This window comes from Calliphora vicina, chromosome 5 (genome assembly GCF_958450345.1).
Source record: "Calliphora vicina chromosome 5, idCalVici1.1, whole genome shotgun sequence".
Taxonomy (NCBI): domain Eukaryota; kingdom Metazoa; phylum Arthropoda; class Insecta; order Diptera; family Calliphoridae; genus Calliphora; species Calliphora vicina.
In genome coordinates, this window is record NC_088784.1 from 78,310,269 (window position 1) to 78,329,949 (window position 19,681).

The 19,681-nt window shown below is 29.6% G+C and overlaps 1 protein-coding gene across 1 annotated transcript in view; it reads left to right on the top strand.

Moving 5' to 3' along the window:
- The window catches only part of Wnt5 (Wnt oncogene analog 5), a 228,504-nt gene that overhangs the window by 159,144 nt on the left and 49,679 nt on the right, over positions 1-19,681 (top strand). Inside the window, exon 4 of the mRNA XM_065512221.1 lies at positions 338-518. Within this exon, the coding sequence (XP_065368293.1) occupies positions 338-518 (181 nt within the window). The remainder of the gene's footprint in view (positions 1-337; positions 519-19,681) is intronic.

The following is a 19,681-nucleotide window of genomic DNA, read 5'->3' on the forward strand; positions in this document are numbered from 1 at the left end:
CTTATTGTTGTTTAGATTTTATTGCTGCAACATCAGGTGGCTTTTCTTTTTGTTCAGTTGATAAAATTAAGAGCTAAAAACTTAACAAAGGTAGCAGCATCATTAGACATTGATTAAATTCTTATTTATATAACTCTTGAGTTGCTAAAGTGAATCTAAACAGGGGATGCTGCTGTAAAGTGTTGCTAATTGTGTGACACATTAAAGCAAGCAAATTCAATAGTGAAGGAACATGGTGAACAGGGTGCATTTTGCATAATTTTAATATAACTAGTTGCACAGTTTTAATGGATATTTAATTAATTTAAATTTTTTTTTGTATTTTCTTTCTAAACAGGTTCACCGGAAATGGCTTTTATACATGCTTTGGCTGCTGCCACCGTTACCAGTTTTATAGCTCGTGCCTGTCGAGATGGCCAGTTGGCATCATGTGGCTGCTCTAGTGGCTCCAGACCCAAACAGTTACATGACGACTGGACTTGGGGAGGTTGTGGTGATAATTTGGAATATGCATACAAGTAAGTCTTTTAATTATGTTTAATATTTGTTTATGGACTTTTTTGTCTGTTTGCTTTATCCACTATTTATTTAAATACTTGTTTATTTGTGTCTGTATTGTTTTTTTTAAATTAAATTGGTTAATTAATTAATTGAATTAATGTTTATGGATACTTATTTGTATACATAATAACTATACAATTAAGTAGAGCTTATAAAAACTACACTATTTAAATTAATTAAAATAATAGTATAAAAAACAGATAAAATAATCAAATAATAAATTAATGAGTGTCTGTCTACAACAGACACAAATTACCACAGGTTGAGAACGGTTTAAACGTTTGTTAATGTGTTCGAACAAGAAAAAATATAGAAAGGGAGTGTAAATAATGTATAAAATGCAGGCTCGGATCGAGAAGGGGAAATTTGTAATTCCCCTCCCCACAAAACCGAAAAGTTTTCATATAAAAAAAAAGAAAAATGTAAAAAAATTTTGATTGAAAATGGTTGACCTGAATCCGCACCTGATATAGATTGGTGACGTTTAGAATATTGGTGGAAACTCATAGCCAAAGGGAAAAAACTCCCGGGGAATTTTTATTCATAATGGAGCTGTTTGTCTCCATTTTCCATGCTATGGAATAATTTCGCCATTTTTAGCCAAATCTCTCGTATAACTCTAAAATCTTCAAAGTGGAATTTAATTTTTTTTTTTTTGAAATTCGGGAATTTTTCAAATTTTAAGTTTTTATTTTGAAACATTTGTACAATATAAATTTATTTAAAATATTGGACATTGTTAGCTATGAACTATTCCCATCTATCCGGCAAAATATGGATTTCGAGCCAAAAGAACTGCTCATTTTTTGAGACCAAGAACGAATCAAGCCAATTTTGGATACTCTGTTCCAAATTGAAGCGTATCCCAGAGAGAGCGTCAAGCATCAATCGAAAAAAAAGTATTCGAAAGGCGAAGGCAAAACTTCCCAACTGCTTTATTCTAAATACTTCTTAACAGGTATTGCAACATGCGGCCAAACGTTGTTATGATGGAATATTACGATTTCATGTCTGGCAGAATATTCTTATCATTTTTCGGCCAATACTCGCTACGAACGACGGCCGGTGCTTCAAAGTCCATTTTGGAGATTCTCGATCGCGTATAGGAGAGGATGAAGGTGATTATTGGTGAGAGTAGGGTATCCAACTTAATTGATTCGCTAGAGCATCGTCGCAATGTGCGCTGCATTTCAATGTTTTATGTGGAATGTGTTCTTTTCCCGCAGATAGTTACATGTTCCTGATACCCGCAGATAGTTACATGTTCCTGATACCCGCAGATATTTACGTAATACACGTTTTTCATCATGAAAAAATCCCTTTGTGGTCGATTAACCAGTGGACCATACAACTCAGTACAGATAAAATTCGTTCTTTAGACGTACTGTATGCTTGTGGAACAAACTTCACGATAAAGTGTTTCCTGGCATTTTCAATGTAGTCTGATTGAATCCCCCTCTTTCCTACCTCCCATAACTTATTTTCCAAGTTCCAACACAATGCTTTGAATTAATAAGGGTCATCCCCTGAGTGCTGGTCCAAGAAGAAAAAAATAACGAATATGTTGGGTTCAGTACAGGTTACCTGTGATGGTCTGGCCAGATTTCAGCAGCTCGTAATACCCTTTTGCTCCCCCCAAATATAGAGAATTACCTTAGCGTTATAAATATTTGGCTTTGTTGATTCGGCTTTTAGACGTTCTTCACATAAAATCTCTTACACTTTGGGTTATCGTAATGTATCCAATTTTCATTGCAAGTAATAAGTCGGTGCAAAAATTACTTTATTCAAGCATCATTTCGGACATACAAAATCGTCTTTCAATGTCTCTCGGCTTCAATTCGTATGGTACCCAATTTTCCTGCTTTTGGATGATTCCTGCTGCTTGCTAACATTTTGCTGATTGAGTAGTTCCCAATGACTTTGCAAGCTCTTGCTGAGTTTGACAATAATCTTCATGGAGTAATGCCTCCAATTCTTGGTCTTCAAACTTTTTTGGCTGGCCTGGACGATCATTGTCTTCGGTGCTAAAATCATCACTTCTGATCTACAAAAACCAGCTCTCGCAAGTTGAAATTGATGGAACACATTCACTATAAGCTTCGGTGAGCAATCGGTGTTCTTCAGCGGCACTTAAAAGTAAAACAAAACTTCCCGCATTTGACGCGTTTGTAAATCCCGCCTTTTTGAGTCACACACCAATATTTTTTGGGTATTTTTCCATACCATTGGTCCGGTACTGATGTAAGAATACTATGAATGATTTGGAATATATTAAAGTATCTAAAACTGTTGTCAATTCTTTATTCTCAGCTTTGGGATTTTAAAAAATAGGCTAAATTCGGAACGGCATTGGAATTAGGCGTTCTCTATTTTAAAGCTATGTTTGTTGAGACACCTTTCAAAAAAAGCAGTTTCTTAAGAATTTTTTTATAGGAATCAAAACAGCAACATTTTCTCAATTTTCAAGTTCAAAATCGATTATTTTTGGTCGAGTAAAAGATTTGGTAAAATATTTAGTTTTAAAATTTTTACATATGATTTGTTTATTCTATCTTCAACTAATTTTTAATGAAATCGGTCATATCTTTAGGGTTTGAATATGTCTGAAGTGCTCTACTTTGAGATCCCACTGCAACACTGCTGCATTGTGAAATGCAATGTGTTTGAGTACGAATAGCAGTACACAATATTATTGTTAAGTTTTTTACCGTTTAAAAATGATGGTTTATTTCCTTTAAATAAACCGTATTCTTTTAATTGCAAATAAATTTGTAACAACTCTTTAATTATTTAAATTTACACATCAATAGTCACTCTGTTTTAAAACACACACTTTTAAAATACACATTGCACTGATACACTGACTCACTTACAACTCACTGTTTATATTTATATATACATCTCCATCTTCTGGAAGTTTCATGAATATTCTAACGGAAATAACTATAATGTTCTATTTGCAAATGAGCACCTAATGTTTTTATCAGCTAAGTGTTAATATTTGCAGCTTTAACAGTGAATGTTGTCATATACCTATAAACAATGTTAACAACATGTTATTGTTACATGTTATGTTAACAGCGTGCTATCAACATTGTAGATAGGTGGAAGTTTTTATTAATTGAAATGTTTGCAAATACAAGCCTCTACCTTAGTACCACCAATATTTGTTAAAGAAAAATCGCTGGATGAGAGTTACATGTAAATATTTACTATATAAATATTTTCCGCCCTTTCTCTGTTTTAATTTGAACAACATTTTATTATATAATCCATAGAGCTTTCTAAAATTGTAAAACATCACCAGGATTAACCTTAAACTATTAAATGCATGAAATGTTTCAATTTATTAGCAATGGTTGTATATTTACTACATGCATTATTAATTACATGAAGTAAAGAATTTTCTATTTTTTTGTTTGTTTATTTGTATGAACTCTGTTCAATTTTTACCAACAATACCAAGAGATTTAAATTTCAATTTTTTACTCAAATTACCAGCAACTTTTAAAACATTTTTTGTTTGTTTTTGATCAACTTTATAAATAATTTCATATAGAAAAATCTTTTCATGGATATTAACAAAAACAAAATGTTAACAAAAAAAAAATACATATATGGATTTTATTAAAACTAAAAAAATATATAACAACTTTTTGTTTAAAAAACAAAGAAATATATTGACGTTTACACATATGTATATATAAAAGGTCATGTAGGTATTTTTGCTGTAATAAATGTATGGCTCATGAAAAAAAATTACACCGGTCAAAGGTAAACTAAATGGACCTAACGTCCATACAAACTTCTTCTACAAAATAATAAAGCTACTATAATTCACATCAAATCGTATAAAATTTTCAAAACTATAGTATTTTTGTGAAAGACCCAAAGATTTTGAATCATCTAGGATCTGATTTGTACTAATATTAGAAAGTTTGGTGAAGAATATTCTATTAAATGCACAAAACTCAAAAGTAACAATTTTCTACAGTAATCCATCTTATCAATGGTAAAAAGAGTAAAAATTTCTAAAATGGTTTTTTAAAATGTTGCAAGCTGGCCTAATGTATTTGTATATCATTTGAATGTATTGCAAATGTAAATGGAATTAAACTAGCTCAGCTTGTATTTACCTTTGCATACATTTGTACAATTAAATGTAAAAAATATACAAAAAATAATGTAAAGAATCTCAGTACATTGAGGGAAATATTTTTCCTGATTTTGACGCTTTGCAAGTCCGATTTACTATGGCGTTATATACATCGCTGCAAAGGTCTTTGAAATATCTATCATTAGATATCCATATTGTCTATAATAATGACTTACAAATCCAGCTGTAAATCAAAAATATGTCAAAGATCGAGATTGTCGTGTTTTTTTCCTTATAACTCAGCCATTCGTGGGCCGATATTCTCGATTTTAATTAGTTACCGAACCGGGTCTATAGCGGATATATTAGTGTAATAATGATGTATGTGAGTTGTTTGGGGGCTTCTGAAAATTGATTTCAACATACAGACGGACAGGTTCACAAATGAAAATTGCATAAATTACTAATGGAATAACAAACATAGATATTCCCTTGCCACTCATGATGAAGGTTTATAAAAAAAAGAAACAAATGTATGTATGTACTCGCATGTAAATTAAATTTCATGTTACTGCACGAGTAACTTTTCACTACAAACAAAAAAATATTTTTATACATTTTGTTTTTTCATTAAAAATGGATTATTTTCATTTTTTTTTCTGTGCAAAGTTTTTGTGGTAAAACACATTGGCCACTAAATTCATTTTGGTGTATAAAAATTAAACTCATAAGTTTTATTAAAATTATACATACATATACATATGTATATAGAGATGTTGTATATTAATCTGGTTGGCATGAACTTTTTCTTTCCTGGTATTTGCTGTCTGTCTGTTTGTTTGTTTTTCAATGATTGACCCTCGTACAGTAAAGTAAAGTAATGTATGTATATCAATCAAGAGTAATGCCTGGCGCTATAAGTTAATATAAGTTATAATTGTTATTGTCAGTTGTTGGGGCAAATGTGACACACAATGATTTTGGAAATTATTTGAATACTTTTTGTCGTTTCTTGAACATGATATGATAATTTACATCACTTTTACATTATTTAACATTTGTTGATCGTGTGTAAAGTATGTACATTTTTAATTTCTTACTATTTACCACTTGATTTACACATTTTTTTAATTATTTAGACATTTACTTTATTTACCTTTGTATTATTTTGAGTAAAATACAAAAAAAAATGTTTACATTCCTTGTGGTTTATTTTTTTAAAGTTTCACTTAAATTCATTATTTACATACATTTTACATTATTTACCTATTATTGACATTAAGTAAATTATAAAATTTCTTTTTCTTTATCATTAGATTTATAGATTTTTTAATTATTTACTTATTTAAGGAATTATTTAATTCATTTACCTTTGATTTACATTGTGTAAATTATGAAAACTATTTGTTTTTAATGAGTTTTAAATTTTTGCACTAGATGTTAGTTAAATTAATAATTTTCATGCATTTTACATTATTTACCCATTGTTGACATTAAGTAAATTATAAAATTTCTTTTTATTTACCACAATATTTACATATTTTGTACTTATTTACATATTTAAGAATTTTTTACTTTATTTACCTTTGATTTACAATGTGTAAATTTCGAAAAATATTTATTTTTAATGTGTTTTACATTTTTTCTCTAAATGTTAGTTAAATTAATAATTTACATGCATTTTGCATTATTTACCAATTGCTGACATTAGGTAAAATATTAAAAATTTTGTCTGGTTTTTTATTTTATAAAATGATTTTCATTATTGCCTTCAGTAATAATAATTTACGTAACATTTTGTATTATTTGGCAATTTTTGATAATTTACATTATTTACATATTGTTGACAATATGTAAAATATTAGAATTTTGTAATGTAATTTATTTTATTCTTTAACGTTAGTTTATTTTTTTACCAATTTTGTTAAAAACGTAACCAATAATGCATTATTTACCTATTTACGTATTGTTTACATTGTGTAAATTATTGAAATTTGGTATGGTTTTATGTTATTTTTGCATTGTTTATTGTTTTAGTAGTTACTTACATTTGTTTACATTAAGTAAAATACATACTCTGTAATTGGCTTAATAATTCTTTATTATTTGCCTATTGTTGGGTAAAATAATGAAATCCTTGCCTTTAAAACTAATAATTTACGTTGATTTTACATTACAATAAAATTACCTTACATTATTTAGCTAGGGTTAACATTCTGTAAAATATTATTGGGTGTAAGAGTTAAAAATGCGTGATTTTTTAAAATTTTTAGTTTTTATTTTGAAACATTTGTATTGGCCATTGTTAGCACTGACTAGGGTATTCATTCGACTAATGATCGTTCGATTAATCGTATAATTTCTTACGAATAATTATTCGAACAATTTAAAATTGGCCATTTTCGAATAACGAATAATTCGAACAATTTTATGTAAATTAATCGAATAAAATATATAATATTTAAACTTATTAAATTGCTTAAAATTTTTCATTATTTCAAATTTAAATAAGTAATAATGACTCACAAAAATTGTATTGTTTCTGAAATTCGACAAATAACTAATGATAAATGGACTTTCGATCACTGTAGATGAGTGTTCCGATAGCTACTTCTATAAATATATAAATATTACTGCAAGAAGTTACAATTCTAAAAACAAATCTTTCAAAATTTTTAACTTAGGTCTTGAACCAATGAAAATAAAAGGAATAAAATATTTGTTATTTAGCTGGCGAAATATTAGAATAATTAAATCAAAATTTTAACTTACATTAAAGTGGAGTTGAATGTGATGGAGAATGTGATTTTGAAACGGTCGTCGAAAGTAATATTGAGGATGACATTTATAATGATTACATTGAAATAGATGAAGGCCATGATCTTAAAATATATTTATATAAGTGATGTTATTAACCGCGTACTTACTTACGCGTACGTAAGTAAGTGTTGCAAAATATTTAATAAATCGAATGATAAACACAAATATTGCAAACTAATGTTTTGTTGCAAGAAAAGCATCATGCACTGCCTGACTTCAAATTAACCACGTTCACTGACTGATATCAAACTTTGGACAGATTCCCTTTATTGTGTAATTCCCCAAGACCACTTTAGTAAGCAAAGATTCGGCAACGTTGTTATAAATAATTTATAAATAGTGAATAATTAATTTAATAAAGAAAGTTCTTAATACGTTTATATTGTATTTGAACTCAGGATCATGTCCAACTAGCTCAAATTTTTTAAAGCATAGCTTCAAATCGGAAACTAAAGGGTTTGCTAGTCAATTGTTTTGTAGATTGTTCCGGAGTTAATCTGATCAGAATATTTCTGTTGAAAATTTAATGATGGACTTTGTTTTCGAATGTTTTTTAACATTATCAATACTTGAATTGTTAACTTTAACATTATTTTTTGTTTTTCTTTAACAATAAAGTATTAAAAAAACCGACATCAAAACTTCATTCTTTACTTTTAAAAAAAAAAATTAAATTATTTAAATAATTCGATTAATTTTAAACGTGTGATCGAATTATTCGAACAAGTTAAAATCTCTTATTCGAATTATTCGTTTTATTCGAACAAGAGAAAAATCGAATAATTCGAATACCCTAGAACTAACCTTTTCCCATCTAATGTAATGTTTCGGACATGAAAAATCCTGTTTCATGATCTATCAGCTTCAATTCGTATGATAACCAATATTCCAGCTTTGGAATTGCTGCTTGCGTAGCTCCCATATGATTTTACAAGCTCTTGTTGAGTTTTACAACAACCTTCATGGAGTAATACTTCCTATTCTTGGTCTTCAAACTTTTTTATCTGGTCAGGGCGATCTTTGTCTTCGGTGTCAAAATCACCACATTTGAACCGCACTATCCATCACTGGCACGTTGTAACCGATGGAACACATTCACCATAAGCTTTAGTAAGCAATCCGTCTGCTTCAGCCGCACTTTTTTCAAATCAAAGAAGTAAAGCGAAACTTCCCGCATATGACGCTTTGTTGGTCATTCGGAATTTTCGAAGAAAAAAAAAAACTTTGTTGTTTACATTACATTACATAGATATGTACCCTTCAAAATTACATATAGGATATTCAAAACAAAAGCCCCGTTGAAAACATACACCATCTATTATAAATCCAGCATTTTTATCCAATATTTTTTATGTTTTATTTAATATTTTAAGAGTTACTGGCAGTGATTACCCCATGTTTACATGATGTAAATTTTAAAAGTAAATATTTACTAACTTAATCAGTCATTTGGCTTTCGAAATTTGTATTATTTTATAATTTAAAGTTGTCCTAATTCAATATTGTGTAAACATTAAATTACCTAATGCAAATTTTTTAATTAATTAAATAGTTCTAAAGGTATTCTTAAAAATCTAAACTATTTGCAATTTACATTATTTACCCATTAATGACATTGTGTAAAAAATAGTGTAAGCATAATGTTTTTTGTCAATTTCTATCATTCTAGCTTGTTTTGAGAATTTAAGCATTTGTTTATTTAGATTTTACATTATTTACCTATTGTTTACATGGTGTAAACTACTTTTAATGTAATCATTCATTATACATTTCTCTATAATTTAATGAAATATATACATTTTTATTTAGTGTAAATTTCACAAAAAGTAAATATTGTTTTTAATTAACAGGTTGAACCCTGGTTCAATTCCCAACAATAATACAAATGAAGTCTTGTAATTAAGTGTTCAAGAAATTCATGTATAAACATATTTAGTCCTATTTATCTCAAACCTAAAGCAATATTACCTCAAATGTAGGAGTAAATATGGGAGATACTTAACCTTCTAATGCTTAAGCATGCCTCAAGGCACTCATCGCAAAATGCCAATAAATGCAAATATAACTGATAGTTCAACTGTGACATGAGTTTTTGATATTCTAAAACAGTTATATTTGCCTTTATTGGCATTTTTGCGATGAGTGCCTTTTGTACGCTTGGACATTAGAGGGTTAATCTAGAAATCTACTTTTAAACTATGTAAGGTATTTAGCAAACGACCAGGCTTATTTCCACCTATTTTTTTGATACAACTTACTTTTCATTTGCCATTAAATAAATCCTCTACTTTTGTTGGATCGTTTTTCATTCCCGAAAACTCTGCACTTATTTTGGCAGGTATGAGCATTAAATTGATTTATATTTTTTAATCCGGTGTAAAAAGTTACAACACAGTGATTGCAGTGATTTATAAACGTTAGCTGTTGGCAAACGTTACATTTACGTTTTTGTTCTCGGCTGTCTATTAAATGAAATATTTTTACACAAAATCTACTTAAATCCCAAAAAAATAAAAAAACGTTGTTAGAGAAATTCAGCGAATCCCTTTTGCTGGACAATAGCAGACACAGTCTATGATTATCAGGCCTAGTATGTTTTTTTTTTTTTTTGGTTTATTTTATTGCATTAATACTTAGTCTGATGTATGAGCATAAATAAATATTTTGCATTTAAAATAAATGAATTGTGAAATTATATTTACAACCTGTTATAAATTATTATGCTTGTGATAATGCAAAGGGCAATTTCCAGTGCAGTTCAGTCTAGTTCAGATTGAGTGTCTGTCAGTTTGTCTACTGTTTTAGCCTGTTTGATATTTTTTTTTTTGTGAATTTTTTTATTTTGTCTAGAGATTTGTGGTGTGCAGCAGAGCTGTAAATGAATCATTCTTTTTTGATTTTAATTCATTATGAATTAGCTAAATTTTGAATTAATTCATTGAATTGAAAAAATGAATTGAATGAAATTTGAATCAATTCGAACGAATTAGGCAGAAATGAATTTCAATTCATTTCCAATTCAAATGAATTTGTAAAAATGAGTGGCAATTCATTTACAATTCATTTGAATTGAATTGATTTTGAATTAATTCAAATGAATTAGAAAAAAGAATAGCAATTCAAAAGAATGATTCAAAAATGAGTTGCAATCAATCAAATTCAAGAGCAGATTCTCCTACCAAAATGAAAATATCCAGTACAACAATTGAAAAGCCTTGTCCTGTATACGCACCTGATCAATGAAAACATGGTGTTTGGAGTTTATTTCTTCAAGAAGAACTGATTTTTATTTTGAAATACGCTGAACGACAAAAAATATTTAATATTCAAGAAGCAATTAATAATTTTTGAAATTTTGTGACCCACGACCACCCAACAACAAACTTTTTGCTAATATTTATATTATATTTATTTCAAAAAAATAAAACTATCTTCCAAAAATAATCAAAAATCAGGAAAAATAACAATGTATGTAGTTCAAAACACAATTGAGTTTCATAAATAAGGCTAATTCGATTTAATTAGAATGCATCATTCACCTTAAACAACAATAGCTTTTCAAAATTATCATCTGAAAGAAATCCACGTGACGATGGTAACGGCGCACAGTGCTTTGTTCAATGGACAAAAATCAAAAACAAGATCATGTCTTTGATGTTAATGAAATTTATATTTTTCAATAGACAACTAAATAACTCATTCATGTAAAAGATACTATTTTATAAATATCTTTTTTTGTCGTCACTAGAGGTCGCTAAAGTTAGTATATTTTCAACATAAATTTTATGGAGAAAAATATATTTTTTTTAAGGTTAACTAAAATCATTGTTAAAAGTTCGTTTTAAAAGATATAAACCCGCGATTGGCTGCAAATGAAAGGATATGAATGTGGAATTATGGAAAATTACTGTTTTTGTCAAAAAATGTTTAACAGTTTAATCTGCGCAATTTTTAATAATTAACATTTTTTTTATTGTAAGCCTGAAATTCTAAAATTTTGTTGGAATATTAGTAAAATACGTGTTAATCTATTTTGATTATGTTTTACTATAGAATAGCCATAAGTATTGTCTATAAGAAAATGTAATCATTAGTTGTCCTTTCTTATGAAAACTATTAAAATTTTGTTTTTGTTTAAATGTATAAATTACCATTTCGTAAATTTTCAATTTGATGGTTTTGGGAAATAGCTCCAGATTTTTGGGTTTTTAAAAAATAATACCAGTTTTTTCTTTTAAATAACTAAGAAATATTGCGTTATTTAACAAAAGTAGTTTAATGGCATAAAGTGTATTAATAGGTCTTTATTTGGTTCTTGATGTTGTATGTTTTTTTGCTGAAATCAAACAAAATTCCAAAGTTGGATTTAATTTTGAAAAAAAACGTGTTAATCCATTTTAATTTTTCTTTAATTTTTACTAATGCCTATCTCTTATTTATTATAATGTGAAATCATTATTTGTCCGTTTTGACTAGAACTTTAAAAAAACATTGTTTTTGATGGCACCCATAAATAATACATTTTTACAGTAAATGTAAGTAACTCAATAATTTAATATAACCTACATATCCTTAGATTTAGATATTAATATGAGCTTCTGCTGATATTAGGAACACTTAAAGTATAGTCCAACATCCAGTTTCTAATATTACAGCTGAACCATAAGGCCATCAATATTTGAAAATGTCCGTCCATCCGTCCTTCCGAATTTAGAAAATATATAAAATATTTCAGTATTTTTTTTAAAAAAGGATATATGGAAGTTATGTAAATCCTTGCTAGAATTGAAATGTTAATAACTAAATTAATCTAATATTATAAGAGAACAATAATTTCTGAAAATTAATAATTTTATTCAGGTTCATAGGTTTTTTAAGGAAAAGGATGTATGGCAGCCACCCGAATCCTTGCTGCGATTGTAATAAATATTTTCACAAACAACAATAACTTTACTAAAATGATTATAACCAAATTGGTTCCAAAATAAGAAACGATTTTTACGAATTTTTTAAAAAAAAAATTAGATGTTATACAGGATATTGAAATTTTGATGTCTTGGAATTATGAATATCCTTCCGATAAAATTTTCATAAATTTGCATCTAATATTATAAGAGAACAATAATTTCTGAAAATTAATAATTTTATACAGGTTTATAAGTTTTTTAAGGAAAAGGATGTATGGCAGCCACCCGAATACGTGCTGCGATTGTAATAAAAATGTTCACAAACAACAATAACTTTATTAAAATGACTATAACCAAATTTTAAAATGTTAGGAGTATAACTGTGAATTTTATTAAAAATTATATGTTCAGGATATATGGGAGGTACCCGTGTCCTTTCACTGATTTTTTCAAGAATTATATTTTTTCTTAATCTTACCAAAATGTAATATTCCACTAATTTTTATTCGTCTGCAATAACTCCTTCTATTTTTGTCCATTGCCTATATGAAAACAAAGCACTGTGCGGCGCATTATATTTAAAGGAAGACTTTTTAACCGTCGATTAATTATACTGCATACTTAATGACATTGAAGAATCTGCTAAATATGCTGCGAATTTCGCGTCGGAGTTGGAAATGAATTGCTAATTTTTTTTAAAATTCGTTTGAATTAATTCAAAATCAATTCAATTCAAATGAATTGAATTAATTCAAAATCAATTCAATTCAAATGAATTGAATTAATTCAAAATCAATTCAATTCATTTGAATTGGAAACGAATTGCAATTCATTTTTACCAAATTCATTTGAATTAATTCAAAATCAATTCAATTCATTTGAATTGGAAACGAATTGCAATTCATTTTTACCAAATTCATTTGAATTGACTCAAATTTTATTCAATTCATTTTTTTGTGTGAATGATTCGCGAATTAATTCAAAAATGAGTGATTCATTTACAGCTCTGGTGTGCAGTAATAAATTTATTGTGGTTAAATTCACTTTAGTTGATTTTTTTTGTTTTTATTTACAAAATAAAATTAATTGTGTTGTAATTTTTTTTGCAGTTCACAAAGTTGTAAACAAAAGTATTTAAAAAGTACGAGGTTTATCTAGAAAGTTTTAGCAAAATCATTAAACAAATTTTTATTTAAAGAGATGGCGGCGTATCTTTTTAATAACATGCCATTTCGAAGGGTAAATGTCTTTCATTTATTTTTACTTAGTTAGTCCCCATCCATACTGTGAAACATTTGCTGCAAAACATTTGAGTTTGTTGATGAAAGGGGAAAGAGGAATGGAAAAGGGTACTCTGTTTCATGTACATGAAGTTTTTGTTGAGTATGTCATCCGCATTTATTCGTTCATATTCGTTTTGTACAGAAATGTCAAAAACTGAAAAGCAAAAACTTCACTATGTGAACACGAATGTAGTTTCAAAGGAGAATTTAAAAATGTTTTGCAGCTAATGTTTCACAGTGTGGACCGGGACTTATTGGACATTATAGTGTAAACAAAAAAGTTTTTTTGCTTCAAAGATGTCGAATTTTGTACTAACAAAGCGTTATATGCGGGAAGTTTTGCTTTACTTCTTTAATGAGAAAAAAGTGCCGCTGAAGAATACCGATTGCTCACCAAAGCTTATGATGAATGTGTTTCATCGGTTTCAAAGTGCGAGAGATGGTTTGTGTGACTCAAAAGTATCGATTTTGACATGGAAGACAAAGATCGCCTTAGCCAGCCAATCAAGTTTGAAGATCAAGGACTGGAGATTGTTGTCAAACTCAAGAGAGCTAACAAAATCATTTGCGAGCTTCTCAATCAGGAATTTCAAAATGTTTTCGAGCAGCAGGAATCATCCAAAACAGGGATATTAGGTACCATACTAATTGAAGCTGAGAGGATTTTTTATGACTGATATGATGCTTGAACGCTATAAGAGAAAATCATTTATCCACCAAATCATTTCTTGCGATGAGAAATGAATCCATTACGATAACACGAAACGTAAGAGATCTTATATGTAGCCCTACCAACCAACCTAATTGATACCAAAGCCAAATATCCATGGCGCTAAGGTAATGCTCTGTATTTGGTGGGACCAATCAGCGACCATCGGTTTCAATGGGCGAGAGATGGTTTTTGAGATTTTGACACGGAAGACAAAGATCTCCCAGGCCAGACATAAAACTTTGAAGATCAAGAACACGGAAGACAAAGATCGCCCAAGCCAGCCAATCAAATTTGAAGACGAAGGATTGTTGATTGTTTTCAAACTCAAGAAGAGCTTGCAAATTCATTTGGGAGCTAAGCTGAAATGAAAATAATTTTTGCACCGAATCAAAATGCGAATGCGATGAAAAATTAATCCATTACGATAACCCGAAGTGTAAGAGATCGTATATGAAGAGGGGCCAACCAGCCGAATCGACACCAAAGCCAAATGTCCATGGCTTGAAGCTAATGCTCTGTATGTGGTGGTACCAAAAGGGCCCTATCTACTATGAGTTGCTGAAATCTGGGCAGAACATCACAGGGAACCTGTACCGAAAGCAACTGATTCGTTTGAGGAGATCTTTGGCCGACAATAGCCAAGAATATGTGGCCAGGAATGAAACCGTGATATTCCATCATGACATCGCTCGATCAGATGTTGCATATCGTGCACCGTCCGACTACTCTTTGTTTCGATCGATGCTGCACTCTCTCTCTGGGATACTCTTCACTTTGAACAGAATATCCGTAATTGGCTTGATTCGTTTTTGGCATCAAAAGATGGGCAATTCTTTTGGCTCAGAATCCATGAAAGAAATTTCGGTGGAACATTTTTTTTTAAATAGGTGAACAAAAACGAGGTAGTTGAGGTTATTTTCTTTATATTTCTGCCATTTGTTGGCCGATTTTCTCGATTTTAAATAGCTACCCTAGTTTGACTATAGAGAGTATATGATTTATCCATCATGTATGAAAGTTATTTGAGAGGCTTCGGAAAGTTGATTTCAACAGACAAATGCGCCATCTATAATGATCCAGAATATATGTATGTGGTCGCAAATAAAAGATGTAGAATTAATAAACCGAATGGCAAACTTATATTGGATGTGCCAAAAGCTAAAAGCCCTAATTCCAGTTTTCGGAAATTTCTAATTTTGTTATATTACTATCTAATTAGCTGTCAACTCTTAGACATTTTGTTTTTCTATTAGTTAATTTAATTTATGAGGAGTGATTACAACCATAGAGAATAGACATAGAGCGGAAACTCTCCTATCATAGACCTAACTCAGTTGTCAGAAACCTAAGTGGTGAGAATGTATTAGTAGAAAAAACTATGGGAAAACAAAAACAACACTCGTATGTTTGTTTATTTTGAGTAATTTTTTGGTTTGAGTTTTTTTCTAGTTTCCGCTCTATGTTTCTCTATGACTACAACCATTTTGTCCGTTTTATCATTTTCATAAATTTTGGAAATCAATTTTTCAAACATCACTAATTTACTCTAATTTTTATTTTGTGGAGTTAGGCCTTTTAGCTTCTGCGCTCATGGTGAATGGTTTAAAAATGTATTTTAATACGTCCTTAAAACTCCCAACTAAATTTGCTGGGACAGCTACAGACAAAATATTGAAAAAATCATAAAGTCTTTAACAAAAGTGTCATTAATTAATATATGGAATCTAAAGCATTTAACAGTGCTTAATCTAGTTTGCAAAAAAAACTGGTGTTTTCAACATTGTTACACTTTATTAAAATTGGTATTAAAAGTTATCAGCAAAATTGCTATTGTTGTTTTTGGCAAAAAACTTGTATATTTTATGTTGGCAGTAACTGCATTAAAACTGACCTTTAAATAGTTTGCAAATATTTTGCGAAAAATTCTTTGCCACTCTCTCATTCTCTTTCTCTTCATATTAGTGTTTAGTTTAGAGTTCACAACTGTATAAAAAAAAGTTTCTAGTTTTCCAAAAACACATAAAACATTTTATATGTAAAAACTAAAAACTATATTCAAAAAACAAAAAAAAAAAAAAAAAAACTAAAACCACCCAAAAAAACAAAAGCAGCTAGATGAATCAGGCTCAGTGGCTGGCAACCAACCATCGTTTCCAAAACCATGTATCAACTTTAACCAACTGTTGTACTCTCTGGTGGCTTTTTAAAAATTGTTTCATGTGAAAACGTGAAAGTTTCTCATTTCATTTTAGTATAGTTTTTCCTGCTTCCTTTTACTCCATCTCTCTCTCTCTGCCTCTCTCCTGCATTTACCCCAAATCCTTTAAGCGTTTAGGGAGTTTTGGGGCATTTGGCGTTCCAATGGAACATACATAATTGTATAATGTTTCTGGGAAACGTGACAATACATCCATCCGTGCTTCGCTGTTAGGTTTGGGCTGCTGAAGATGGTTGTAGGAAGGAACTAGGAATCCTTGTTTTATGGTTGACTACCAGCAAAAGAAGATGTAGTAGCATAAAACTATATATTTTTTCACTTTATTGTTTATTTGTCAAATGTGAGTTTTATTTGAGTTTGAATAAATCCCCCAGATGCAAAAGAAAAACTGGTAACTTTTTTTTTATATTAAATGCTGTTATCCTGTTAATGGGTAAAATGTGGCAGAAGAAAGTTTAAAGTTGTCGTCAATATTTAGAGCGATGATGATGGAGAATCAAATTTAGGTAAATGTTATGAAAATTAGCTGCAAAATTCGAATGAGCAAATTTACATGACTCTGGAGCATAAATCAGTCTCATTTTCACCGATTGGTTATGTTGGTTTTGAGGGCCGCTGTGGCTTATAAGCATAGACTTGTGACACCACCAACAAAGTCTAACGGGGTCAAGTCGCACGATGTCGGTGTCCAGTTCACATTACCTCCACATGAGATGACCATGCCCTCAAATCGCTTGTGCAAGAATTTTAACACAATTTATTATAATTTCGATCACGATTGCGGTAATTCGGCATCAGTTTTGTGAATATCTACTCGTATTTGTCTTTCAGTGCACAGTGGGGCAGAATCCAAATTTTTTGGATTCTTTTAGTTTTAAAGTGGCATATTTCTGAATCTACTTGAGATATTGATTTGAAATTTTTTTTAAATAATAAAAATTAACTTATTTAAACAAAAAAATTTGTTTTGGAATAAATGTGAATCAAATTGTTCCTAATATTTGCAATCCTAATAAAATTTTGATACAAATTTTAGTTTTTGAAACTCAATAAATATGAAATATGCAATAAAGTCTTTATTTATTAACAAAACTCAATGAAATTTTCAACGTTTCTTAAATTTGATATTCTAAATAACAAAATGTAAAAAACCTAGTCAAAAGGTCAAAGGGAATCCCGCAATTCTTAAATATTTGAGCGAAAATCCAAATATGGTATTTTTTACAATTTATAAAAAAAATAGGTCAAATTCTAAAGGGCATAGGAGAGACATATTCAAAAAGTAGGACATGTTTTTTATACCAAATGTTCTCCGTAAAGATACCTTACAGAAAACATAAAAATGTTATATATTCTTAAAGAAAGTTTTTTTTCAATAAAAAAAATGGAATCAATTCCTAAAAAGTGGAGCGAAAATCCAAAATATGGTATTTTTACAATTTAGCTCACAGCGTCCACACTTCCTTCGAGACTGGCAAAATACTTATGGAATAAATAGGGAACACATCAAGATTTCCAAAGCTGCTTTCCGTTTTCTGATTCCATCTTTGGGTTTTTTGAACATGTGGCCCAAATTTGAAATTTCAATAAAAAAATAGGTAAAATTCCGAAGGGCGTAGGGGCGACCTATTCGAAAAATATGACATGGTATATATACCAAAATATTCTACATGAAGATGCATTACAGAAAAACATAAAATTGTTGTATATTCTTAAAGAAAGTTTTTTTTAATAAAAAAAGAGGGAATCCCTCAGTTCCTAAAAATTTGAGCGAAAATCCCAAATATGGTAGTTTTTACAATTTAGCTCATATCGTCCACACTTCCTTCGGGCTAGGAAAATACTTTGGGGATAAATAGAGAACACATTAAGGTTTCCAAACCAGCTTTCCGTTTTCTGATCCCAGCTTTGGAATTTTAGAACATGAGACATAAAGTTGAAATTTTAATAAAAAAAATAGGTCAAATTCCAAAGGGCATAGAAGAGACATATTCAAATAGTAGGACATGTTTTTTTATACCAAAATGTTCTCCGTAAAGATAGCTTACAGAAAAACATAAAAGAGAGGGAATCCCGAAATTCCTAAAAATTTTAGCGAAAATCCCAAATATGGTATTTTTTACAATTTAGCTCATAGCATCCACACTTTCTTCGCTTCTGGGAAAATAATTTGGGGATAAATAGGGAACACATTAAGGTTTCCAAACCAGCTTTCCGTTTTCTAATCCCAGCTTTGAGATTTTAGAACATTAGGCCCAAAGTTGAAATTTCGATAAAAAAAAATAGGTCAAATTCCAAAGGGCGTAGAGGAGACATATTCGAAAAGTAGGACATGTCTTTTATACCGATATGTTCTACGTAAAGATAACTTACAGAAAAACATAAAATGGTTATATATTCTTAAAGAAATTTTTTTTTAATATAAAATTAGTCAAGTCACCATTTCGCCCAAAAAACAGCAAAAATGGTAATATTTTTTTCTATAAAAAATATCGCCCAAAAAACAGCAGAAATTGTGATATTTTTGTATGAAAAATATCTCCAAATCGGAGAGCTAATATCTATGAAAACTATCTCCGTTTCGGAGGTATATTTTCTTTAAAAACTATCTCCGATTTGGAGACATATTTTCTATGAAAACTATCTTCGATTTGGAGGCATATTTTCTATGAAACTATATCCTATTTGGAGACATATTTTAGCAAAAACCATCTCCGATTTGGAGACATATTTTCTGTGAAAAATATATCCAAAACGGAGACCTATTTTCTACGAAACCATTTCCTATTCGGAGACATATTTTCTATAAAATCTATCTCCGATTCGGAGCCATATTTTCTATGAAAACTATCTCCGATTCGGTGACATATTTTCTGTGAAAAATATATCCAAAACGGAGACATATTTTCTATTAAAAATATCTCCGATTCCTTGACTTATTTACTATGAAAAATATCTCCTATTTTTTGAATTTTTAAATTGAAAATCGTTTAATTGTGGATCCATAATTGATAATGCTTTGAAATTCAAGTCCACCCTGTCGAAAAGCACTAGCAAGCATGTTTTATCAAGACCTAGCCG